The sequence below is a fragment of the Myotis daubentonii genome, chromosome 17, assembly GCF_963259705.1.
Source record: "Myotis daubentonii chromosome 17, mMyoDau2.1, whole genome shotgun sequence".
In the NCBI taxonomy this organism is placed as follows: domain Eukaryota; kingdom Metazoa; phylum Chordata; class Mammalia; order Chiroptera; family Vespertilionidae; genus Myotis; species Myotis daubentonii.
In genome coordinates, this window is record NC_081856.1 from 52,881,191 (window position 1) to 52,907,163 (window position 25,973).

General features: G+C 62.8%; 1 protein-coding gene across 1 annotated transcript in view; it reads right to left on the bottom strand.

The window, feature by feature from the left end:
• Window positions 1-3,622: 3,622 nt before the first annotated feature.
• The window catches only part of KCNK9 (potassium two pore domain channel subfamily K member 9), a 35,649-nt gene continuing 13,298 nt past the window's right edge, over window positions 3,623-25,973 (bottom strand). Inside the window, exon 2 of the mRNA XM_059672367.1 lies at window positions 3,623-4,567. Coding sequence (XP_059528350.1) covers window positions 3,726-4,567 — 842 coding nt within the window. The 3' untranslated portion in view covers window positions 3,623-3,725. The remainder of the gene's footprint in view (window positions 4,568-25,973) is intronic.

Consider the following 25,973-nt stretch of genomic DNA (forward strand, 5'->3'; position numbering starts at 1 on the left):
TGCTCCCACCCACCTCCAGGCTGAAAAGCAGCAGGGGACCTTCCAGGTGGAACAGCACAGGCAAAGGCTCAGAGGTGGGATGCTGCATGGATGTATTTTCTTGATCAAATTGGAAGGTTGCTAGGCCACACAGGTGGACTGCTTGATGTTGTCAGACCGAGTGGTCATGTAGAACTTGCCAGAGAAAGTATCTCCAAGACGGCGGCCACAAAAGATAGCCCTTAGTGTCCAAGAGTACCGTGTGACAACAAGCTTACAGGTTGTCATTATTAACGATAGCAAGGGCTCAGCACCACCGCCCCTCACTAGAAGCTGCTGGTGCCCACGCACCCCGACTGGCTTTCAGGGATCTTTACAAAGCCCCTGCGGGTGACACCTGCCCCTGCTGTGTGTGCCTAGCCGGACCACCGCCAGGCGTTTGGGGGACAGACTGCTGACGGTGAGCACAGAAGGGAGATCAAGTGGGAACTCCGAGACAGCAGTCAGCTCTGGCTGACTGAGGAGACCCGGTGTCCAGGGCCGGGCACCGCTGCTGCTGCAGCATCGGGGGGCGTCTCTCACAGGGGAGGATGTTGCAAATAACACGTTGATCCACAAGGAGAGGCCGTCGCGGAGGTCTCCGGACAGACAACCGTATGGAACGCATCGCTCACGGGCAATGTGTTCTTGCCTGAAACTCAACCTGAGGGAGCCAGAAGCGGCCCCGACTCTTCCAAATGGCAATGTCGCCAGCACAAAAGTGTGAGGGAGACCATCCCAGACGGGGCAGGGCTGCGTCAACACAATGTACCAGCCGTCTCGGAGGGTCTCAGATTCACCTACGATTCTGCAGGATGTTTTGGGGGACAACTGGGGCAATGCGCACATGGGTTGTATTTTAGATAATAAATGCCGTTGTGTGAAATGTACGTTTTTAGGGGGATACCGGCACTGCTATCTGAGAGGCGGCTCTTGTTCCTGGGAGACCAGTTTTTTCTTTGGCGGCACCACCTGAAGGTGCATCATCCCTTCACCCTCCAAATTCCTGAGTGTGCGTGGGGGGCGGGGCGGCGGGAGAGGAGGCAGCCACTGGGGCGGAGTGCCGGAGGCTGGGGCGTCGGGCAGGAGGCCACAGGAGGCCCTCCTACCACTCGCTCCGCTTCTCTGAAAATCTGGAATTTGCAAGATAGAAATTTGGGGGGGAGGACATCATGGTAACAGATGTCTTCTTTTTTTGTTGCCTCTACCAAGGTGAGGTCGAGAAAGAGCGCCAGGAAATGGACTTCTGCCCAGGGCTCTGGTTCTCGTGAGGAGGCCATTGTTGGTGGTGACACTGTTCCCGCTCCCTCTCCCCAGCTCCCAGCACCGGCCAAGTCAAATGACTCTGGGTTTTCTTTTTTGGGTGGCTCCACCTTCAAGTGTGGCCGCTGACCGGACATCCAGGCCGAGTCCTGATGGGCCCATGCACACACCCTCCCCGCCCCCCGCCCAGGGCCACGCTGACCCAGGTTTTCAGGAGAAATGCTACCTCCTGCCCGCAGCCTCCAGCACAGCTCAGAGGCTCTGCAAACGGGGCATGGACGGCCTGGCCCTGCGGCCCCTGCGGCCAGCGCTCTCTCCCGGGAGCGGGGAGGGAAGATCAAGAAGAGCAACTGTTTCTACTCTCTGCACAGGCTTTAGGGCCCTAACGTTTTTTTTCAAAAAATCTTAGACACGAGAGAATAGAGACAGACCCTGGAGACAGATCTGTCCCGTTAGGCCCGGCGCGTCTGAGGTCCTTCCCAGGTCCTGTGCCCTGCACAAGGGGCCGTGTTTAACAGGGATGTAACATGGATGTGACATGGATGTAGCATGGAGTGCGTGCCTGTTCAGAGGGGTCTTGTGTGCTGGGTTTCAGTCCTATGGGCCAAAGGCTTGGACTGGCGGCATTTGGTCTCCTTTCAGAAACCGTGTAGTTTCCTCTTCCCAGGATCCCGCCGGGGCTCCCGGCGCCTACCGAGCAATCCAGCCAAAGCCCATTTGCACCCGGAGCCGAAGGAGCAGGAGGCGGTGACTGTGGGAATGGCGGGGCTGGCGTGGCTGTCATTGGAAGGGCCTCCAGGGGCCATCGGCACCTAGCTGTCCTCTGAGGTCGCCCCCTAGTGAGAGTGGGAGGAATTTCCCCTCTCGGAAAAGTTGTCCCCTGAGATTGACGAGCCCCCAGCAGGCCAAGACGCGGCTCCCTGCCTCTTCGCCTTCCTGAGACCAACACGAATGCCCCCGTATTTACAATCAGACGCAGTCAGAGACAGGCTTTCCTGGAATACATATACATAGAGAGAGGTTTGTTAACGAGGAATGCCCTGTCTTTTTGTTCTTAATTAGGAAAAGAACCCACATTGACCTACTGATACCCACTCACATCCACGCACCCCACACCGTGACCCTCACTCATTCGGGTGGCTGCTGCACCAATGGCCATGCCCACCACCATCACAGAAATAACAGGGAAGTAGTGGTCTACCCTCCCAGCTCCCGGTTTATCCGGACGCTTCCAGCCGCATGGTAAACTGTTAGAACTGGAGATGATAAAACTAAACATGTCTGTAATAAAGTAATAGTGCTATTGGCTTCGGATGGTCCCACCGATAGCTTGTCCTTGTGTTGAGAATGCATACCAGTTTAACAGAGTACATGCTTTAAAAAAATGTTTTTAACTGGCAAGCTAAAATGACCCATGTCGCCTTGCCCACCCCACCCCGCCCCCTAAAAATAAGTTAATATAATTTAGAACCTAGCATTTTAGAAGTATGGGCATGACGCATCGGGGAGAAAGGCTGCTCGGGGAACATGCTCGACTTGGCAAGATGAGAAATCAAAAACCTTGTGGGCTTTGTTTTCCTGGGTTGTTTGGAAGCAGCCAGAAGCAGGCTATTAACAAAATTGTAGGATGGAGAAAAGAAATGAATACCTGTGCTTTCCTCCACGTCGCATGGCGCCCGCTCACACGCACGCACGCACACACAGGCACAGAGGCGCACACACACAGGCACACACACACCTACACACAGCCACCCACTCCCTGGAGAGGGAAGAGAGGCGCCCGGTCGGGGACGCCCTGGGGGTGGGAGCTAAGGCTCCGCCTGGCATGCAGCTCTGGGCTGGGTATCGTCTCAGCTGTGTCCCGTGGTCTCGGTGTCACACTGTCCGGAGGCCACCCCGTGAGGGGCCGGCCGGGGGGAGATGTAAGGCATGTGTCGCTGGTGAGGAAGGAGGAGGAAGAAGAACCCCATGCTTCATGCTCAGATGTGCGTTTCAGAGGAGGCCTGGGCGGGCTCCGTCCGGCTGGAAAGGGGGCAAAGAGAGGAAACCGAGAAGGAAGGAAGGACAGGACGGAATGACGGTGACAGGACACCTCTGACGGAGAAAGGGTAATAAATAAACAAGCGAGGAAAGACGTGGGGCCCGGCTGGCATGGCTCCGGGGCTGAGAGTTAACCTATGACCCAGGAGGTCAGGGTTGGATTCCCGGTCAGGGCACAGGCCCGGGTTGTGGGCTCCATCCCCAGTGGGGGGCGTGCAGGAGGCAGCCGATCCATGCTTCTCTCTCATCATGGATGTTTCCATCTCTCTCTCCCTCTCCCTTCCTCTCTGAAATCAGTAAAAATAAAAATAAAAGTTAACAAAAAGCAAGACGAGTGGGGCCGATGGAACGTGACGTGACAGGTGACGGTTTCTGCCGCGGCCCTCCCCGCCCCCGCCCGCCCCCTAGATGGACCTCCGCCGGCGCATGAGCCTGTGCACGTCCGTGAAGCTGTGCAGCCCCGGCGAGACGGAGCTGATGGGCGACGGGAAGAGGCTGTTCTTCAGTGTGCTCGGGGAGATCTCCTCGATCTTGTAGGAGACGGAGTGGAAGTACTGCGGGCCGAGCTGGGCGCCGAAGGAGTTCTGGTGTCCCGTGGGGCGGCCCCCCACGCGGCCCTGCGGCCGGTAGCAGGAGCAGGAGCACACGGACTGCAGGTCCCCGTCCGCCTTGCAGCGCGCCCGGCCCCGCAGCGCCTCCTCGGGCGCGTGGACGGCCATGCTGTTCCGGGCCCCGGCCAGCGACGCCCGCTCCTCGGCGTCCCTCCGCTCGTCCTCGCTGTTCATGGTCAGGAACCGGAGGACCACCAGGTTGAGGAAGGCCCCGATGACCGTCAGCCCCACCAGGATGTACATGAAGCTGAAGGCCACGTACAGCGGCTTCTTCTGCAGGGCGCCCTTGGTCTGCAGCGCCACGTAGTCGCCGAAGCCGATGGTGGTGAGCGTGATGAAGCAGTAGTAGTAGGCGTGGAAGAAGCTCCAGTCCTCGCACTGCGAGAAGGCGGCCGCGCCGACGCACAGCGTCCCCATGCAGGAGAAGAAGCCCACCGTCACCATGTTCTCCATGGACACGTCGGTGTTGCGCATCCCGCAGCACTTCTTGATGCGCTTCAGCAGGTAGCGCACGAAGGTGTTCATCCGCTCGCCCAGGCTCTGGAACATGACCAGCGTCAGCGGGATGCCCAGCACCGCGTAGAACATGCAGAAGGCCTTGCCCGCGTCCGTGCCGGGGGCCGCGTGCCCGTAACCTGGGAGGGGAGAGAGCACAGGGAGAGCCAGTGACCGGAGGGCCCGTGAGGTTGGACGGGGAGGGGAGGGGAGGAGAGTCGGGCTTGGGGGCATTTCGATGGGGAGGGGCTGGGGAGTGTCCCTGGGAGGTTGGGACACGGGGGGGGGGGGGCATGGCCAGGGGGGGTTAGGGTTAGAGAGGAAGAGAGACAACCAATGCAGACAGGTAGGGGGGACCTGGGTGGTTTCCTTGGGATGAGTTTGGAATCTGCCCAGAAGGGAGGGGAGAGGAGAGTGGGAGGAATCGGTGGAGAAATGTCCTTTGAAGCCCGGGGGTGGGGGGAGGTGGTGATCTGCAGCATTTCCGTTGGGAGAGGAAGAGAGTTTGGGAGCCATTTCACGGTTCTTCTTAGAGCAACACAAAATTTAAAAAAAAGAAAAACAGCCCATTTGCTACAAAGAAAACTGCAAAGGCATCAAGCCCGACGAAGACCAAACATGGCCCCTGTGGGCCAGCACGGGCGGTGAACGGCCAGCATGGACGGTGGACAGCCAAGGACGCTGCGCGTTGCAGGCCAGGCTCGGTGCTCACTCCTGTCGCCACCGCCTCTTGATTAAAGGGAGAGCAAAAATGTGCCCATGGAAAGCACCCAATCTGAAGAGCAGAGAGGGACGCAGATAAAAAATAAACAAGCAAAGCTTCCGACAGTTGAGGGCCATCACGCAAGGCTTCAGAGAAGGGAAAGACCAGAAAGTCAGGATCGAGCCAAACTTGGTAACGGACAGAAGTGTACAGACTCAAGAAGCTGTGCGAACCCCACGCAGGATAAACACGAAGAAAGCCACACGTCCGAGTGAAACTGCCGAAAACCGAAGACAGAAAATCTTGAAAGCAGCCAGAGAGAAACAATGTGTCACATACAGGGACGCAGCTGTGTGAGTTCTGCTTACTTCCCATCCTAAACAGTGGAGGCCAGGAAACAGTGGAATCGCACCTTCAAAGAGCTTTCTGAAAAAGGCTGCTAACCCAGAATTGTCTATGCAGAGAAAATATCCTTTAAGAATGAAGGCAAAATACATTTTCAGATTAAGGAGAATTTGCTAACAGCCGATCTGCATGGCATGACTTCCAAAGGAAGTTCTGCCCTCGCTGGTGTGGCTCAGTGGACAGAGCGTCGGCCTGCGGACTGAAAGGCCCCCCGGTTCGATTCCGGTCAAGGGCACATGCCTGGGTTGCAGTTTCGATCCCCCGTGTGGGGCGTGCAGGAGGCAGCCAATCAATGATTCTCTCTCATCATTGATGTTTCTATCTCTCTCCTCCCTTCCTCTCTGAAATCAATAAAAATATATTTTAAAAATAAAGGAAGTTCTTCTGCCTGGAAGGAAAAGATGCCAGACGGAGCCTTTGGGTTCAGGAGCATGAAAGACCTGGGTAAGCACGGGGGTTTATATTGCTCACGGGACCTGCCGAGACCGCGCCGCGAGCCACGTGCACATCGACATTCACAGGCACCTGCCTGGAACACGGAGGCAGCCCGGGTCCCTCCCGCAGAGCCCGGGGGCTCACTGGAGCTGCGTGAACGAGGCGCAGGTGGAGTAGAGCCGCAACGCGTGCATGGGACATGGAGGCACCGGACACACACAGCTTCCTCCCGCTGCCTCTGGCCAGACCCTCCTGAGCTGCCGCGATGCCCCCTCGGGTGGCGAGCCCCCGGCTGTGAACTCCCGCTGGGGCTGCTGCCGTTTGTGGACAAGACTACCCCTGGCACCCGGCCAGCGGGTGTGAGTCCTGAGTCCCGAAGGACCCTGCCTGGGCCCCCCTCCCCAGGCCTCCCCATCCTCTGCCAGTTTCACTGCAGCCCGGCTCCGCGCTCCGCAAGTGGAAGCAGCTGGAAGGCCAGGTGCAGGTGTGGGTGGCGGGTAGGGCAGAAGCTGGCCACCTGGGCCTTTGTGCTTCAGCAAACCTATTGCCGGAAGAGAATGAAATCTTTATAAAGCGCATGCGAGGATTCTGTGCTGGCAGGAGTTCGACAGGCACAAATCGCATTAAGGGGTGACTCAGGGTGGCGCTGGGGAGGGAGGTGGGAGGAGAGCTGCCCCGGCCCCCAGGCTTCCTGGCCGGCTCCCACTTCAGCCTGCGGTCAGCTCCCGGCTCGCCCTTCCCCCAGGAGGAGGGGGTCCGGAAGGGAGGCAGCTGAGGGCTTTGGGAAGCGCCGTACCTGCAGGCGGTTCCCAGTGCAGAGCTGGCTCCACACGTTCCGGAAACTACCTCCCAGGCACCTGGCAGCTGTGTTGTTGCTGGTCCTGGGGTTCGCCCCCTCCGCTCCCCTCCACTCCCCCCACCCCATCAGGCCCTTTTCAGATTCCGGAGGAGCAGAGCGACACACGATTATTAAGACTCAGGTGTGCCCGGCCAGCGCAGCTCAGTGTTTGGGCATCGACCTATGAACCAGGAGGTTACAGTTCGATTCCCGGTCAGGGTGCATGCTCAGGTTGTGGGCTCGATCCCCAGCAGGGGGCGTGCAGGAGGCAGCCGATCCATGATGCTCTCTCATCATTGATGTTTCTCTCTCTCTCCCTCTCCCTTCCTCTGTCTGAAATCAATAAAAATACATTTTTTTATAAAGAGAGTCGGGTGAAGGTGACCACGCGCTCCTGCATTCGCTCTTTCATCTGAAACGGGTGCCCAGTTCGGCCGCCCTGGCCAGCGTCCCCTCCTGCCATAGGACGCCCCTGAGCTCCGCGCCCCAGCACCAGGGCCTGGGCTCCGCACCCTCGGGCAGCTGCCTCCTGCGGCTCTGACTGGGCCGCCAGCCCAGCCCTGAGCCACTGGGCTGTGGGCTTTCCTGCGGGAGCTGCAGGGACCCAGAGTGCGACGGCCGGCGCCCTGAGTCACCCAGCACCCCGAGGAGGGCCCCCCACAGGGAGCATGTCCTGAGGTGGGGACGTTCCACCCCGTGTCTGAGCCCCCCGAGCCAGCCCCTCGCAGGCTTCCGGATGGTCTCCCACGGAATCTTCTGGCTTCAGCCGGTGTTTTGATTGCACTTGATTAAGGCTCAGCCTGCCCTACGCCTCGGCGTGACGACGAAGAATGAGCAGCCGTCTGTGTGGGTAACAGAGCACTTCGCAGCGCAAACACCCTGCACCCAACTCGGTCTCTCACCGGAGCCGCCCTGGCCTGTCCGCGGGGGCGAGGGGACCCCGCAGGTGTGGGGAGCAGGGTGTGGGCAGACGGAGGCCGGGGCTGGGGGGTCGGAGGGGGGGGCGGGGCAGGCAACCTGATTTCAAAAGAGAAGCTGGGAATATGGAGTTTTGAAAATGTGGGATCTAATTGGTGTCTAATTAAACATTTTTACATGTGGCACAGGCCAAACAAAACAAGACAAAACAGACCATCTGTTTGTCTAAAGCAGAGGCATCCTGAAATGGCAGGAAGGGAAGGGAGAGAACAGGAGGGGCTGGAGGGAAGGAAGGGGGTGCAGCAGCGTGGGGCTCAGCGAGCCCAGCCAAACGCGGGGCTCCCCACCACCCAGCCCCCTTTCGCCTTCCCTCCGTCACTGAGCCCACAGTTGGCTCCATTTCACAGATGCACAAACCAAGGCAACAAGAGGTGACATGGCCCGCTGACCGCCTCCCCCAGCAGCGGAGGTCCTTCTGCCCACCCCCCACCCCCAACGGAGGAGGGCCACGCCCAGGGGGGCAGGGCCGTTCTGGGTAGATTGAGGCCCTTTCCCACAATCCCCGAGGGGAACTCCACCCACAGGATGTGTGAGCCCATCTCACAGGGGAGAACGCTGAGGCTCCAGCCCTCGGCCCTGCGTGCAGCCACCGGAGGGTGCAGATGCCGGCAGGAGTGTAGGGAAGAGCCTGGCCCAGGGCCTCCCAGCTGAGCCCTCTGAGCAGCAGGTGGGGGTGGAGGGCCAGCCCGTTTCCTCCTCCGGGAGCTGGTGACGGGCCCCATCTCTCACGGCTGCCGGCTGCTGGGGCTCTAAGGAGGCACCCACCAGGGTCAGCGCTCCCAGAGTAAGACAGCCAGCAGGCGCTGGGCATCCAGACACAGCCCTTCCCAGCACCACCAACACCCCCGCCCCCCATCAACCTCTGAGGCTGGGAACCACGGAAGCATGGAGCCATGCCCTTGGAAACCCTCCATCCACCAAATAAACTTGCTTTGCTGAGGCGCATCCGTGTGGCCAATAAAGAGTTGAATGGGCGGAAATGATGGTTCGAGCCCACAGGCCCGCTGGCTCAAGCGCCTCCTGCCAGGGGAGTCGGGGACGGGAGATGCAAGGGCGCCCTCTGGCGGGAGCTCGGGGGACTGCGGACACACCAGGCCTGCCGCAGCACCGCCCACAGCCCACCCTTCCCCTGGGACCGCATCCAACCAGGGGAAGAGCCATTCATCCTTCCCGGAGACGACGTGCTAAGTGGAAAGTTCCCCCAGAAACCAGCATCCATCCACGGCCGCCCTGGATGTTATGGAAATACCCCATAACAACAACAAGATGGTGGTGGCGGCGGCCGCAAACAGTCGTGAGGGACGAGCTACAATGCTGGGCTCCGGGGGGTCACTTACTCCCAGGGGGGAGGGACGCCCTGTGCGTGGTGAGCGCTGCTACCTCCGTGGCCTGGATGAGAAACGGGGCCAACTGTGGTCTCTCTGGGCCCCACGGGAGACTCCTCGGGCTCCGGCTCTGTCCCTGCTGTCCGCCCGCCCGGGGGCCCTGTAGCCGAGGTTTGTGGGGACCCTGACGGAAGCCTGTGTCTCCTCTGGTCTCCCCACCCCCCTATAAATCCCCCTCTCTTCCTCTCTTTCCTTCCCTCCACTCATGGTGCATACCCCGCCCCCCAAAAGAAACTACAAGGAAATGTGGGGAAGCACATCTGAATCGGAAAATGACGTCCATGGAATTATGTGAGATCTGGCTGACTGCTGAGAAGTGTACAGAATGAGGAGCCTTAAGTCCCGCTTCGCAGCAGGGCCCACTCAGGATCAATGGATCCTTCCGGTAAAAGAGGTGAAGCCAAGTATTAAAACAGGGCTTTCTTCCTGTTTGCCGTGGAGGGTCCCCCTTAGGGCTCATCACCGTGGAGGCGGGAGAGGGAGAAGGTGGGATTCACACTGGAGACCTGAGGGGGGACAGAGAGCCCTGGCCGTCGGCTCCCCCGCCCCTGCCCTGGTCTGCCAGTTGCCCAGCTCTGCTCAGACCTCTCCTGCCTCCACAGGGCAGAGTCCTGCCCTCACTCTGGCCGGCTCTGAATTCTCAGAGGCCCCCAGGCACACAGGGATCTCCATGACCTGGAGGCAGGAGGCCTGGGTCCTCATTTGTGAAATGTGTGATTCAAGCGGGGGGGGGGGGGGGGGGGGCGGGGGGGGGTGGTCAACAGGGCCAGAGAGGCCAAAGGCAACGGGGCTGTTAGAACCGAAAGGGAGCCCGGCCGGCAGGGCTCAGTGGTTGCCCATCGAACTATGAACCAGGAGGTCACGCCTGAGTTGCGGGCTCCATCCCCAGTGGGGGCCTGCAGGAGGCCGCCGCTCAGTGATTCTCTCCACCAGATGCCTGCTCCTGGGGCGGAGGGGAACGGTGGCGTTGGAAGCCCTGCTCCCCAACACGGCTCACGGGCAGGTCCTGAGCCAGCAGGTCTGGGGCCTGGGCCTCTGCATTCTAACCAGCTCCCTGGACCTCCCGCCACAGAGGAAGGGACCTAAGAGAAGTGGGGGCGTAGAGCGGGGCGTCCTGTGAGCACCTCGGGTCACAGATGAGAAAGTGAGGCACAGACAGGCTGTCGCCCAGCGCCTGCTGTCAGGGGGTCCCGGCCTGTGCCCAGCATTGGAGGCGCCTGCGAATGGGACTGGCCTCGCTCCAGCTCTCGGGGCCGGGCCACCCTTTGGACTAAGGTGGCTGCCCCGCTGCCTGCGGGTGAGGAACGGCCGCTGGACCGGGAGGCGGGCCTGCATCTGTCTTGCTAGCGGCTCGGTGTCCCGGAGCCGTTCGCGCTGGGCAGGGGCAGCCTCGGCCAAGGCAGCCGGCCCACGGGCCGCCGTCCTGCAGGGGGAGCGGGCTGGCCACCGCGCGGCCGGCTCTCCTCCAGGCCCAGCTCCGCACACTCAGTCCCCACCCCCCCCCCCGCTGCCCCCCACCCCCGAGAAACCGAGGCGCAGCTGCTGCAGGAGAGGCCCCTCCCACCTGCAAGGCGCTCCGCTGGCGACTCCCAGATGTGGCCACGGGGAGGCCACGCGGGCCACGGTGGCCCCAGGGACGGGCCTGGGGAGAGACCTGGGCTCAGTCCATGGGAAGGTCTCCGTGGCCTGACTCAGTTTCCCCTTTCACATGAGAACGGGGCCCCCTGGCAAAGCTCGGGAACCCTGACAAACAGCGCCAGGTGCGCAGAAACCGCCGTGTCGGCTCCCGAACCCGCACGTCGCCACCGGTGCTGGGGTCGGAGCCGTGAGCAGGACAAGCTGGAACACCGTCACGCGGCCTGTTCTTCCCGAAACGTGGCCATCTTTCCTAGGCAGCCCCTCCCTGGTCAGTGCAGCTCCGCTCCTTCCCAGCGTTGGAAAGGCCGTTCCTCAGAGAAATGGCCTCACAGGTCAAGAGCGAGCAGTAGGCCCGCAACTGCAGTGAGGCCCTGGCCGGTGTGGCTCAGTGGATAGAGTGTCGGCCTGCGGACTGAAGGGTCCCGGGTTCCATGCTGGCCAAGGGCACGGACCTCGGCTGCAGGCTCCTCCCCGGCCCGGGCCCTGGTCTGGGCTCGTGCAGGAGGCAACCCACCGATGTCTCTCTCACATCGATGTTTCTCTCTGTCTCTCCCTCTCTTTTGCTCTCTCTCAAGATCAATGGGAAAACACCCTCGGGTGGGTAACAACTGCAGTGGAACCGAGCCCTGCCCACCCGTCCCGTCCGAGCCTGTCCCCGGCACTGCCCCCCAGGGGCCCTGCAGGAGTCGCCAGCGAGTGGCAGGAAAGCCGGTCCCGCTGCCCCGGGGACGGAGGGGACAGCTGGGGGCCCTGCACTGGCCGGACGTGACTGAGTCGTGTTGCCACGGCGAGCCTCCGTTTCCTCATCCGTCACAGGCAAAGGACCCCCACGCCTCTCCACGCCGGGGAGTGGGCACGGTGTGTGAGGCACGCAGCCCGGGGCCGAGCCCTCGCGTCCGCACAGTGGGCCTCTCCCTCGCCAGCCCCGGGCCTCCCGCCTGCAAAAGCCCTTCCCGGTGAGGTGCCAGCACGCGCTCTCCCGGGCCCGTGTTCCCCGGGGTGCGACCTGGAGCGTCCGGGGGCTCCCTGGGGGGCGGTCAGCCTGCAGATTCCGGGCCGGCCCCGGCGCTCGGGGTCAGAACCCTGGAACGGGCCTGGGGTCTGCATGACAGAGCCACCAAACAGGGGTCGGGGGGCAGAGCTGCGGCCCCGAGTGGAGCTGGGCTCTGGGTCCTGCACCCGTTCCGGGGCCTGGTGCGAGGGGGAACCTGGGGTGGGTCCCCTGGGGTGTGGCTGGCCCACAGGGCCCCCAACAGCAAAGCCCCGCTGATTCACGCGTCTCCTACCAGCCACACAGGGAGGACCCATTCCTGCCCGGAGCGCCCTCCGCAGGGTGAGTGTCCTACATCCGTCAGCGCCCACGGCCACCCCGTCCGCGGGGACCCACAGCCAGGGCGCGGGAGCTCATTATCACTGTCCTTCCTGTTAGAAAGACCAGTCCCGCACCCACACCCACACCCACACCTACACCCACACCGCTCCGCCCTGCTCGGCGCGTGGCCCTGGGCGAGTCACCTAACCTTCAGAGACCAGAGCCGGAACCGGAACCGCAAACCGCGATGGAAACTCCGTGCCCACCGCCTCCTTCGCGCATCTCCTGGGCCTCCAGCCACCTCCCTCGTTCACTTTCTGCTTTTCAGACGCTTCCGGGTTATGAATTGCTAGTCCTGGGAATAGCGCCTGCCCCCGGGGGGGAAGACACTGTTTTTAAGTCAACAGAAGCGGGGAGGCTCCCCTGCGTGCCCAGCCCGGAGGCGGCCCAGCCCCGCGGCCTGGGGTGCGTTCCCCCCACCCCTTTCCTGAAACCGCCCGGGGCCCACTGCGAGCTGCACAGGCGCCAGTCATAGCCTCTGTTTTCCACTTAAAAGAACATGTTAAGGCCGTGGCAGTGCCAGTAAAAATTCTCCATACGCATCATTTTTAATGCTTCCTCAACTTCAAGGAGACAGGCCGTTTCTTCAGCTGAGCAGGCCAACTAGGGAACCCGGGTCTCCGGGGGTCTCCGGGGGTCTCCGTCATGACAAAGACCCAGAAAAAGCCAGAAACCAGCGCAGCACCAGACCCAGTCCGTGCCGGAGAGATGCCAAGGTGACCGGGTCCGCGCCGTCTCCTCTCCCAGGCGGTCTCATGGAATCTCCCTCCGCAGCAGGCAGCTGCTGGGGGGCCCGCACCTCGTTTTCCTGGAGCAGACCAAGCTCAGAGAGGGCGAGGGACCTGCCCCCGTCACACAGCGTGAGTGGCGACCCCGAGACTCCGATCCGCAGCACTGCGACCCAGACGCCCGCGGCCCTCGCTGCGGTGATGCAGGTCGTGGCGGGTGGATCCTCCAGGCGGGCGAAGGGCTGGCCCTGCTGGGGCAGGAGCAGTCTCCCTTCTCCCTGCTGCACGGTCCCCTCCGTCCACCGCCCCCCCGCCCACTGCTGCTGGACCTACCCTGACGGGCAGCCGCCGTGGGCACAGCGAGGGGAGGGCACCCAGGGGCGCCCGGGCAGGGTCCCGACCAGCTCTCCAACGCTGGGAGGGAGCGAGCTGCACTGACCAGGGAGGGGCTGCCCAGGAAAGACGGCCACCTTTCGGGGAGATCGGGCCGCGTGACGGTGTTCTAGCTCGTCCTGCTCACGGCTCCCCGACCCCAGCTCGGAGGTCGCCTCCAACGCCAGCGGCCCAGGGTCGGGCTGTGGACACCGCACCCCGCAGCCACGGACGGGGCAGAGGCGGCTGGAGCCCAAAGGCCTCGGCCTGATGGCGGCCCCTGGAGAGCCAGCCCCACGCTGGTCTCCCCGACCTCGCTCCTCGCTCCTCGCTCAGCGAGAACACGTCCCCTGGGCCTTGGCTGAAAACAGGCAATTTTTTAATCCCGCAGCTGCCTGGAGCGGCACCCCCGCGGAGCAGGAGCCGCTGCCACAAACCTAAGGCGGAAAAGCGGGGAGTGGGAGCCTTGGAAAGGTCGGCCCGAGCCCGGGAGGCGAGGACGCACACACACACACACACACACACACACACACACACACACGGCCGCGCGCGTGACCAGGAAGCACTGAGCGGCCCCCATCGCTCGCTTCTGGCTGACCCTGACACCCCACATGAGCGGGAAGTGAAGGCGAAGGTGGCCCGGCATACAGCCTGCCAGAGCACTGTGTACCCCGGTACACACACACGTCCCCTCGACTAAGTCTGGGAGAATTACTGACTCAAGGCGTTTAAGCAAAACTCTACCCAACAATGCACTGACCACTGAGCTAACCAGGCAGAGACCCCCCGACCACACATGACAAGGAAAACGGACTTCACAGAATTCGTCCAGGAAAGCGGCAGCAGCAGCAGCAGCAGGAGCAGCAGACCCTGGAGGAGGCGGGGAGTTTGGTTTCCAGAGCTGCCATGTTACAGCATCTTAAACATCCAGCTTTCAGCAGAAAAGTCCAAGACACGAACACACAGGAAAGCATGGCCCAAAAAGCAGTCAATAGACGCCGTCCCTGCAGAAGCCAGCAATTAGTAGAGAACATGTTATAAATAAATATGTTCAAAGAATAAAGAGTGAAAGGGAAGCATCCAGTAGTATCAGCGAAGAGACAGAAACAATTCCCATTAAAATACAGAAACCCGGGAGCGGAGAAGAACAGTAACTGAAACGGAAAACCCGAGACAAGGCTCCACGGCAAGCTGGGACTCACAGAAGAAAGAATCGCGGAGCATCAAGAGCCTAATCCAGACTCCCCAGCCCGAGGAACAGAAAGAAAAAATAACTTTCCAAAAAGGACGCAGAGCCTCCAAGACCTGTGAGACTATCACCGAAGATCAACCACTTATTTCCTCGGCGTTCTAGGAGAGGATGGCAAAAGGCAGAAAGTACTTCCGAGGCAACAAGGGCCAAAATCTTCCCAAATTTGATGAAAAAGAAGCCTAACCCATTCCGAGTAGGGTGAACACAGGGAGATCCACACCTGGACACGCCCGAGTTAAGCTACTGAAAGTCAACAACAAAGACAGGACCCTGAAAGCAGCAAGAGGCGCAGCGCATCGCGTGTGAACACCTGAACCCTGGCCAGTGTGGCTCAGTGGATGGAGCCACACTGGTCACGCTCGAGAGGGTGACCAGCCGGCCCCTCAATGAAGCCACCGCGGCCACGGCCCTCGGAGGACGCGTGCAAAGCGCTGCGACAAAAGCACGTCCACCAGGAGTTGGTGTCCATCGACATACCCTTCAGAAGCGCACGAGCCGCGAGATGCCGCCGGTAAGCACTGGAAGAATGCGTTGCTGGCAGACCTGCCTACAGGAAATGGCACAGGGGTGCCTTCTAGCTGAAACAGAAAGTCGGTAACTCACATCCACACAAAGAAATAAAAAGTGCCAGTCGAGGCAGCCACAGAGCCTGTGAGGGCTGCTGGGACAGGTGCTGACTCAGGATGGGGGGTGGGGGGCGCTGAGCAGAGTGGGTCCCTGCGCCCACCTGCTGCTGTGGCTGCCCTGCCCCCACCCCTCCTCCCCGTCCTCCCCACTGAGGGACCAAACCCCAGGAGAGAAGGACAGAGGGTGGACAAAGGGACCGTGTTCCTCCCACACACACACCTCAGGGTCCGTGCCATCAGCGAGCGCAGCAGGGACTGGGGTAGATGGGTGTCTGCACGTGGCCCGGGCAACGTCAACAACCAGAGTCCCTGGGGAGGAGACCGGCTGCCCGAGGTGGTGGTGAGGGTCCTCCCAGGATTGGGGGGGGGGGGAAGCAGAGAGCCCTGCCTCCGCTGCTGGCGACGCATGGGAGACACGCAGCGGCATCCCCAGGCCGCAGTCCCACCTGGAGACTCACCAAGCCCCTCCTCGCAAGGGATTCTGGGTGAACCTGGTGGGTGGCCTGGAATGCCCACCGGACCCCGAAAGCCTTCGCTCCTATTAGCACGAAAGCCGCGAACATCAGGATGAGCGCAGAAGCGCGAGCGCCGGGGCGGGTCAAGAGGGCGCCTCTTGAATCCACTTCTGCTTCCTTCCGGCTGCAGGACCGAGGCCCTGTGCCCCCCCTCCCTCGCCCAGCAGGCTGGAGCCCGAGGGGCCTCCCGGCTGGGGCGGCAGACATTCTGCGATCCGGCCCGGCCTCTGCGACCACCCGGTGCCCACGATGCCCACGATGCCCACGATGCCCACGGCTGAGACACCGCCCCAGCCTGCTGCCTGCTGGGCCTCCAGGGGCCGAGCCTGGCCCTCCTGGTCTTTCCCGGTCTTTGCCTCTGCTCCTGAGCCATGCACTGGGGGGGGGGCCTCCCTGCACGATGCTGTGATCTGCGCCCCGAGGAGGTCTGCCCCCCGCCCCACCCCCACCCCGTCCTGCCCGCTGCACAGAGAAGCAGGGGCCTCCCTCTCAGCTCTGACGACATCATTCGAACCCGGGTCCCAAGGCCCGAAACCGGGTCCGCTCCTGACTCCTCACCGCGCCAACACTCGTGTCGCCAGCGTGAGCTCAAGTCCTCACTCCTGAACCCCTATGAGCTGGTGAACACGATCCCCGTCTGCAACGATTCAATGAGATGACAGGCTCGCGGCACAGGCTGGTAGGGTGCAGGTGACACACACCGACCCCAGACGGCCCACAAGACGCCCCCGGATGCCCCCCAGCCCTCCCAGGAGACCGGTGCCAACAGGGCCTCGCACGCGGGATGCTAGGGCTGATGTTCCCAGCGCATTCCTGACTCTAGGCCCATCCCGGCTCCACGGCCCTGGATCCTCGCTCCTGAAAAAGTGCGTCTAAGAGTGAACACCTGAACCCTGGCCGGTGTGGCTCAGTGGATGGAGCATCGGCCTGCGGACGGAAGGGTCCCAGGTTCGATTCTGGTCAAGGGCACAGGCCCGGGTTGCAGCTCGATCCCCAGTGCGGAGCGTGCAGGAGACAGCTGACCGATGATTCTCTCATCCCTGATGCTCCTGTCTCTCCTCTCCCTTCCCCTCTGAGAACATAGTTAAAAAAGAGAAGAGTGGACACCTGAGCCAGCTGGGCGCGGAGCCAACCACGTGCGCCCGGGAGCCTCCCTCCCTCCCGCGCCCCTCGGCCGGCCCCGCGGGCTCGGGGTTCAGTCCCCAGCTCGGCCTGCTGCCTGTCATCTGCCTCCAGCGCTCCTCCTGGTGAATGTAGGGGACTTCCTCTGACACTGGGGTGGGGCGCGCGGGGGACTGGGTGTTCCCGAGGGCAGGAGCCCCTGCGGGCCGGAGGCTGGTGAAGTGGTTATTTCCTCTGCCTTCCACTTCGGGGAAACGTGGACCTGAAGAGCTCTCAGGAGGGAAGTGCCGCGTGGTGATGACTGAATATTTCCTGGGCCCATAAATACAGGACGCTGTGAGCCAGACGCTGCGGGCCGCCACCCGGAGTGCCAGCCAACAGGTGCCGGGCGGGCTCTGGGCGCAGGCAGGTCCTGGGAGCCCACAGCGCAGGGCCGGGCGCTGGCTCCGCCCCCACCCTCTCTCCTGGGTGGGATCAGGACCTCGGTGACTGGGGGCGACGAGCCGCAGTCACAGGGGCGCGTGTGCGTGAGGACAGTTGGCTGTGTCACCTGTGGGCCGTCTGGGGCCTCCTTCGTCCCACCGCACACCCGTCCGTCCTCAATGCTGCGTCGACACGGATGCGAGGGGCGCAGAGCGCTGGCTGCCTGGCCCTGCCCGGCGCCTGGCCCACCCAGCTGCCCGTGTCTGTTGCATGAAATGGTGAGGAACAAGGACAAAAGCCACCCACCTGTCGGCCTCTGACTCCAAGTAGCTTCCCCCCGGCCAGTGGCCAACACCACTGCGTAGACGTGCCTTCATCTGAGACCACAGCAGGTGGTGGGCAAGGGGAGACGGTGTCAGCACAGCTCACGCGCACGTGGCTTTCCCTGAGCCCCACGGAAAAGCCCCTGACCGGTCTTACCGCTTTGTGCCGTGTTTGCTCCCAGTCACCTGGACGCCCTGCACTGGAGCCCCCGCCTGACCTAGTCCTCCCCACCCCACCCCTGCAGGGGGCCCTCCTCCCAATCTCAGGCCCATCCTTCTGGGCCCCCACTCAGAACGGCCCACGGAGACCCCCCTCCTGCTCTCTCCAGACATTTCCAGGGTGCAGCTGAGGCCCCCCTGGGCCATCCCCACCCTCCCTGACCCAAGATCCACTACATGCCAACACCTCGCCCACAGGCACTCAAAGCTCGATCAGATGGCAAGAGATTTGGAAATTCCTTCCAAACCCGTGAATGGCTGCATGCACGCGGCAGCGTGATGGGCTCAAGGGGGCGGGGCTGCTGCGCCAGAGGCCCAGGGGCCCCGCCCGCTCGGTCAGCTCGGCCAGGGACTCCCTCCGAGACTGCTCCACCAGGGACTCCCTCCGAGACTGCTCCACGCGGCCAAGGCCTCGCCGGCCCCACAGCCCCACACCCACGCCTCAGGCAGAAGGGGCCACATCTAACCCCCAGCTCCTTCCCTGAGGGGAGGGGAGGGCCCAGAGTGGTCAGGTGCTCACAGGATGGGTGGGTGGGTGGGCAGATGGATGGATGACAGGTGGTGGATGAATATGAAGAGGTGAGTAAATGGATGGGTGTGTGAGTGGGTGAGTAGATGGATGGAGGATGAGCAAACTGATGTTTAGGTGAACCAATGGTTAAATCAACAATGAATGGATGGATGGATGGATGGATGGATGGATGGATGGATGGATGGATGGATAAGGGGATTGATGGATAGATAAGGGGGTGAATGGATGGATAGATGGATAAGGGGATGGATGGATGGATGGATAAGGGGATGGATGGATGGATGGATGGATGGATGGATGGATGGATGGATGAAAGGATGGATGGATGGATGGATGGATGGATGGATGGATGGATGGATGGATGGATGGATAAGGCGATGGGTGGATGGATGCATGGATGGATGGATGGATGGATGGATGGATGGATGGATAAGGGAATGGATGGATGGGTGAATGGATAGATGGATAAGGGGATGGGTAGATGAATGGATGGATGGATAAGGGGATGGATGGATGGATGGATGGATAAGGGGGTAGATGGATAAGGGAATGGATGAATGGATGGATAAGGGAATGGATGGGGGATGGATGGATGGATGGATGCATGGATGGATAAGGGAATGGATGAATGGATGGATAAGGGGATGGATGAATGGATGGATAAGGGAATGGATGGGGGATGGATGGATGGATGGATGGATGGATGGATGGATGGATAAGGGAATGGATGGATGGGTGAATGGATAGATGGATAAGGGGATGGGTAGATGAATGGATGGATGGATAAGGGGATGGATGGATGGATGGATGAATGGATGGATAAGGGGGTAGATGGATAAGGGAATGGATGAATGGATGGATAAGGGAATGGATGGGGGATGGATGGATGGATGCATGGATGGATAAGGGAATGGATGAATGGATGGATAAGGGGATGGATGAATGGATGGATAAGGGAATGGATGGGGGATGGATGGATGGATGCATGGATGGATAAGGGGATGGATGGATGAGTGGTTGGGGAAGGTGGGTTGGTTGGACATGGGTTGGTGAGTGGAAAGGTGGGCCCGTGGGCAAATGGCAGAGCTGGAAACACTGTTCTGGTGTCAGGATCTGAGCCCCTGCTTTCTCACCGCCCGCCCCCCCCCCCCGCCCCCCTTCGCTCAGACCGCCTGGGAACAAGCTGACAGTGACAAGTGACGGGCTGGCCTGCAGGCCCGTGTGGCCTCGGTTGCCAGGAAGCTGACAGTCCATCTCACCGCGAATGCGTGCCTCCCGCCCCCAACCCCCCATCCCCGCGCAGCCCTCGCTCGGGGCCAGGAGCAGAGGCAGGGCCGCCACCTCTTGTAATCACGAGGAGCAAACAAAACAAAACAAAACAAACCCTCCTTCCCGGCTCCTTCCCAAAATAGCCTCTCGCCTCCCAGACACACAGGCTGGCTGGCTCCCTCCCTCACACCTGACCAGGCAGATTTTCTGGAACCCTGAGCCCGGGTGGGGGAGGGCAGGGGCGGGAGAGGCAGTGACTCCCCCAGGACCCAGGGGAGAGGATGACAGGGGCAGGGTGACCTCAGCAGGGAAGCAGGGAGCTGACAGGTGCCCAGCTGTGCTGGGGGCTTCGCAATCATCAACCCCATGACCTCCCTGCAAGGAAGGTGTCGTCATCCCCACTTTTCATCTGAGTAAACTGAGGCCCAGCGAGGGGAAGTCCCGGCTTAAGGCCCCACGAGCCTGTTCCTTCCACACCCCTGGCCTCCTCCTCCCAGGGCTCTGCCACTCAGAGTTGGAGCGGAGAAAGCAGACATGGTGGGCCAACCCAGGGCAGTCAGGGAAGGCTTCCTGGGGGAGGAGGCGGATTCCTAAGAGGATCCCACCCATGGCCGATGAGAGACGGGGCACTAGCACCACCACGAGGCCTTGGGGATGTTCCTGGAGCCCTCGGGCCTCAGCTTCCTCATCTGCATAATGGGAACAAGAACCCTGGGAGGGACCCAGGGGCATCAGACAGGTTGAGTCAGACACAGAGGCAAGGTAGGGACAACAGGGCAGCCTCTATGGGCACTGAGCTCAAGGCACCTCTGTGCCACCTTCTCCTGGGCACAGCTAGGGGGGTTTCAATGAGCCAGGGCTGGGGCAGACACTGATCCCGGGGCAGGTAAAGGAACCAGCTGGTGCCAGACCTGAGCCGAGCGGCAGCTGTCGGCTCCTCCCGTGCCCAGCCCGGCCTCTGAGGCACAAGAAGAAAACCAAAAGCCGCCCCTGAGCAGGGAGCAGACCTGACTTCTCAGCCCCGCCGGCGCCCCTCTGCACCGCTGTGCAGGCCCAGCCACACTTTCTCACTCGGGGCCTCCGCCTCGCCGTTCCCCTGCCCGCAGCGCCCTTCCCGCTCTGTTGGGCACAGGTCCCTCTCCTCTCCGCCTCAGGCAGGGCCTCCGCGGTGGAGGAGCAGACAGGGGAGCACGGCTGGACCCACTGAGCCTCGTCCGACGGCCCCTCCCCCAGGAAGTCCCCCCAAACCTGGAAATAACGGATCACTTCCTCCTTCAGGCCAAGCCTCGGAGGGACCAAACCGCACAGCACTCACCCGCTGCCTCAGGTGCTGCCGAAGGACCGCGCCGCCCCCAGATCTGTCTCTTCTCTGGGCTCCACGCACGGCCTGGTGCGGGCCACCCTCGGCTCTCACCTGGGCACATGCCACAGCCGCCCCATGGACCCCCAGCCCCGGCCCCACTGATCTCCCCTACACATCACGCCCAGCCCTGCTCACCCCCACCCCCAGCCCCGGACCCCCTTCCCCTCCCTGGGCTCAGCCCCACTCCCACCTCCACCCACTGTGCTCCCTCTGTCAGCCCCCTTCCCGCAGCCCCCTGGCCTGAGACCCATTCTGCCCACCGCTCCCCCCTCCACCTTGCTGCACGTGCTGTGCCCTCCCGTGGGAGCTGCCCATCTCCAGCGGGCTGGCCCTCCCCGGACTCCACGCCAATGCCGCTGCCTCCAGGAAGCCCGCCTGTCCCAGGGAGGCCAGGCGGCACTGAGCTCAGGAAGTCAGGTGGTGCTTGAGCCGGGACTGAGTTGAACCTCTCAGGGATTTGACCCGGAAACGAGGACCCACCAGGGAACTCCACTGAGCCCTGGCCCCACAGGTGCGGGCCAGCTGGGGACGTGGAGCAGGGAGCACGGACGCCTCCATGAGGCCTGGGCACATGCCCCTCTCAGCCAGGGAGGCCAGCGACCAGAGCAGGAGCCATGGGGCCGCCCCCAGGTACTGGTGCCCCAGGGGACCAGGCAGCTGCCAGGACGCCACAGGGGGGGAGGGGTGCACTCTCTGGTTGCCCTGCCCTAAGCTCCTGCAGCTGCCCCCCCCCCCCGGGCTCAACCCCCACACCTGCGTGCAGGAGCCCCTGATGGGGTGGGGGGAGGAGCAAATGGGCCCAAGAGCACAGCCCCGATGGCACAGCCCCGCACAGGCCTCGTCCAGGAGCCCGCGTGCACGAAGGCCTGTGGCCTCGCGGAGGGGTGTGCCCTGCCCTGTGGGGGTGCAGGGCCTCCCGGCTGCCTCTCCCGCTGCCCCGGTGCAGCAGCCCACCTGCGCCAGGCTGGGGGCACAGTGCCCCGGCTCTCATGCGTCCCCATGGAAGGGAAGCCACGGGAGCTGGTGGCACGGGCTGCGGTTTCCTGTTGGGTTTAGAGTCAAGTCAAGGGCCTCGGCTGTCTCAGGTCAAGGTCGTGGCGGACACACAAGTCCACTCGGGCGGATCTTTGGAGATGAGGCCAGAGAGGCAAGGGGAGGCTAAGGGCACCAACTGGCCAGGGAGGAGCCTGGGGCGCCCCCCCGCCACCTGCCCCCGTGGGCCTGGAGAGCCAGGGCAGCCCAGCGAGGGCTGCAGCCCAGAAAGGGGTGGCGGGGAGGGAACCCGCACGGGGAGGGGAGGGTGCAGGCGTGGGGCTGGGGGCCTGGGGGGCGGCGCAGCCACCCAGAGCGTGACACTGAGAAGCGAGGGGCAGGGAAGCACCTGTCTCCAGGTGGCCAGACCTTCCTGGGAGCCGGCCCAGCGCTTCCCTCTACAGCCCCCCAATATTTCAGAACACAGGGACGTTGGTGGGGACAGACCCAGACCTCAGCCGTGCGGCCACACCGACTCCCTCGCCGCCCAGCAAGCCCGGCGCCTGCTCCTGCAGCCGTCGCAGGGGGACCAGAGGGGCCGATGGCCATGGCCAGGGAGGACGAGCCTGGGGAGGCATCCCGGCGGGAGGACCGTGTGTGCAAGGCCCTGAGGTGCGGGGGCCTCGGAGCCGCGCGTGAGTTCCCAGACACGAAGGTGCTGCGACCCACAGCGCTCCACGGGGGGGGGGGGGGGGCGGCCCGGCTGTCAGGGGGCGCGGCCCAGGGTCCCCCACGGGTTAGGGCAGCGCCAGGCTGGAGCCCGGACCCTGAGAGACCCAAGCTCGGCCCCGGGTCTTGCTTGGGAACGAGGCCCTGACCCCACTGCCCCCAGGGGACGCCCAAGAGCTGAGCCTGAGGCGGCCAAGCCCATCCCCTCACTCCAGCCCCCTGGGGAGCCTGCCTGCCCTGCTGCCCTGGCAACCACCTTAAAGCATCCTGCTGGCCAATGGGGGTGGACACAGCACCTGGGTGTTCAGGAGTGGCCACTCCAGCGCCTGCCCGGCCTGCCCGCACTCATGGGTCACTGTCGGCTCCCTGGGGGCCAGCTCGCGGCCTCCTCCCTCACACCCGCACGACTGCAGGGAGGACAGGAGGTGGCTGCAGAGGTGGGCAGGGGAGGCCAGGTGCCACCCGCCCGTCCAGCTGCTGGGCTTAGCACAGCCCTAACCCTCACCCAGCCTGCTTCCTCCTGGCACCTCACCCCCCAGCACCTTAAGCTCAGGTGTCCTGAGCACCCAGCCAAGGCCAAGAGGGACCCAGCATCCCCCAGACCAGGACAGGACAGAGAGAGGGCTCGGTCCCCATCCTCTCTGGGCATGGCCTCAAAACGTGCCTCCGACCGCTCCCCGAGGCAGCCAGAAACGCCCCTGAACCCCCACTCGGGCCCAGCAATGCCCACGGCGCCCAGAGCCCTCATCCTGGACACTGGGCACAGCAGCCCCCGAGGCCAGGCCGGCATGGGGCAGGCAGCATGGGTCACTCCCGACTCTCCACGCCACAGAGCCACACACAGCGAGGCCACACCACTGAGCCACGGGCAGCGAGGCTGGCCTCCGGAGCCCCCGATTTGTCCACAGGACCCCCGCACCTGCTCCTCCCGCTTTCTCCTCTTTGGGGAACAGCTGGGCCAACCATCAGCGCCACCCCACACCCCCTTAGTGACAGCTGAGCAGAGCCCCCAGACCGGCCACATTCCTCACTGACCACCCCATTTTTGTGGCAATGACCCCAGCTGCCCAGTGGGGCCCCTATTCCCTCTCCTTCCTGACCAGCAGCTGACCTGAGTGGCACTGGAGGTGGCTGAAGGGACGCAGGCCTCCCCCTGGCCCATACCCACCCCCGCCTGTCACTCCCTGTATAAAGGCGCCTCCGCCACCAGCGCCGGGACGCAGAGTGGGCGAGTCACTGCAGGTCAGGGCTGCGGGCATACGGCCAGGTCCAGGTGAGCGAGGCCCGTGGGCGGGGCGGGGCCTGGGGCTGCAGAGGGTTAGGACCCAGCTCCAAGGTCAAAGCCGGCCTTGCTGCCCGCTGGTAGTCAGCGGCCACAGGCGGGCACCCGACACACGCACGTCAGGCGCTGTGATCCCACCCGAGGAGACGGTGCAGGGTGAGCCCATCCCCAGCGCGGAGATGGGAAGACTGAGGCTCCGGAGTTAAGTCGGCTCTCGGTCATGTGTGCGGCTGCCCTGTGAGCAAAGAGGCTTGGCAGCTGCTGGGGGAGGGGACCCCGCCCCGGGCAGAGCGCCCCCACATCAGCTGCTCGCTCGCAAGGCCTGCCCCCAGGTGCAGGGGTCTGGCCGGCACTGCTGCACCTTCCAGCCAGGCTCTCTCCTTCCCGGCGCAGGAGCCTCTGTGAGGCTGTGATTGTCCTGCGAAGGTGTCCTGAGGGGAAGTGGACAGTGTACAGAGGAATGCGGGCAAGGCCGTTGTCGACGCATTCCTCGCAGCGGCGAGACCTGGGAGCCGTCAGCATCGCCCAGCAGAGCGCAGATGAGCTTAGTAAGATCCCACGGCCCGGCCAGTGCGGCTCAGTGGTTGAGCGTTGACCTACGAACCAAGAGGTCACAGTTCGATTCCTGGTCGGGGCACATATCCACGTTGCGGGCTCCATCCCCAGTGTGGGGCCTGCAGGAGGCAGCCGATCAGTGATTCCTCTCAGCATTGCTGTCTCTCTCTCCCTCTCCCTTCCTCTCTGAAATCAATAAAAACACATTTAAAAGGAAATAAATAAGGTGCCACCGCACAGGTGGGCCGTGGAGCCGCCCGTGGTGGCGGGTGCCCACGTGGCCTCTGACAGGCCGGCTTGGACTTGGGAGCTCGGTCTTACTCCTGGGCGGCCCCAGGCACAGCCCCGTCCCCAGGACCTGGCATCACAACTCTGCCTGGGAAGTAGCTTCCTGGCACCCTGCGGGCACCACACGGGCACTGGAGCACCTCTCCTGGGAGCCTGGTTTTGGTGAAATAAGTGAATAAGAACACGCAGCAGACGCCGTGTGTGTGTGTGTGTGTGCATGTGCATGCGTGTAAGTGTGTGTGTGCGGGGCAGTGTGGACCTTGTCACCTGGAGTCTAAGAACCGGGATCCCGGGAGACAGGAGGTCAGGGCCTTTTTCTTTACTTGCATTTCCACCTTTCCTCACAGGGACCGTGTGTTGTTGGTGTGAGTCAAATGTTTTGTTCTTTCAACGTAGAAACATCACAGGGGGTCAAACGCAGACCGTCCGGCCTCCCACCTCGAGCTCTGGGACATATGACCGCCCTCGGGACCCCCATCACAGAGCAGGGACTGGCCGAGCTGGCCCGTGACCACTGTCTGCAGCCGTCGGCCTCACCGGCGCTGCCTCCCGTCCACCACGTCTGTCCTAATGACGTAAGGAGAAGGCTCCCCAGTGACAGGAACTGCCGGCCTGTCGGGGCACCGAGGGCCGCCTGCCGGCTGCTCCCGGAGCCTGAGGCTGCAAAGCCGGCCCCTCCTCAGGGGGTGCCTGGCTCCCGGCTGCCTGACCCCAAAGACGGGCTGCACATGGCCAGCGCCTCCCTCCCTCCCGTGCCCCCAGGGGATGCTCTCCCTGGCCCTCTCGGCCATGTCCTCGCTGGGTGCTCTGTGCCTGGGGACAGGAGGCTCGGCAGTGTCCTCACAGGGCAGGAGCCAGCCCCTCTCTCGGGTTCATGCTTTATTCACGGCGCCCGGGCCAGGCACCAGGGGGCAGCGAGGCCGCCCCTGTCCAGGTGGGTGTGCGAGGCAGAGGGTGAGGCCGATGTTAAACGTATAGACACACAGTTCTCACTCCCACGAGTGATGGCCAGGGCCGGGAGCCTGCATCCGGTGGCACTGGGAGCCCGTGCCCACGGCAGCACCCACGCGGGCACCCGCCTCTGCCCCCACCGCTCACTGAGTTCCCGGGGCCTGGGGTGGTGCCCCAGGTTCCTCATCGTCCCAGAGGGCACAGGCCTCCCCGCTGATGTCACCCGCTGGCCAGCGGCAGAAACTGGGAGGGACACTGTGTCTATCACCCA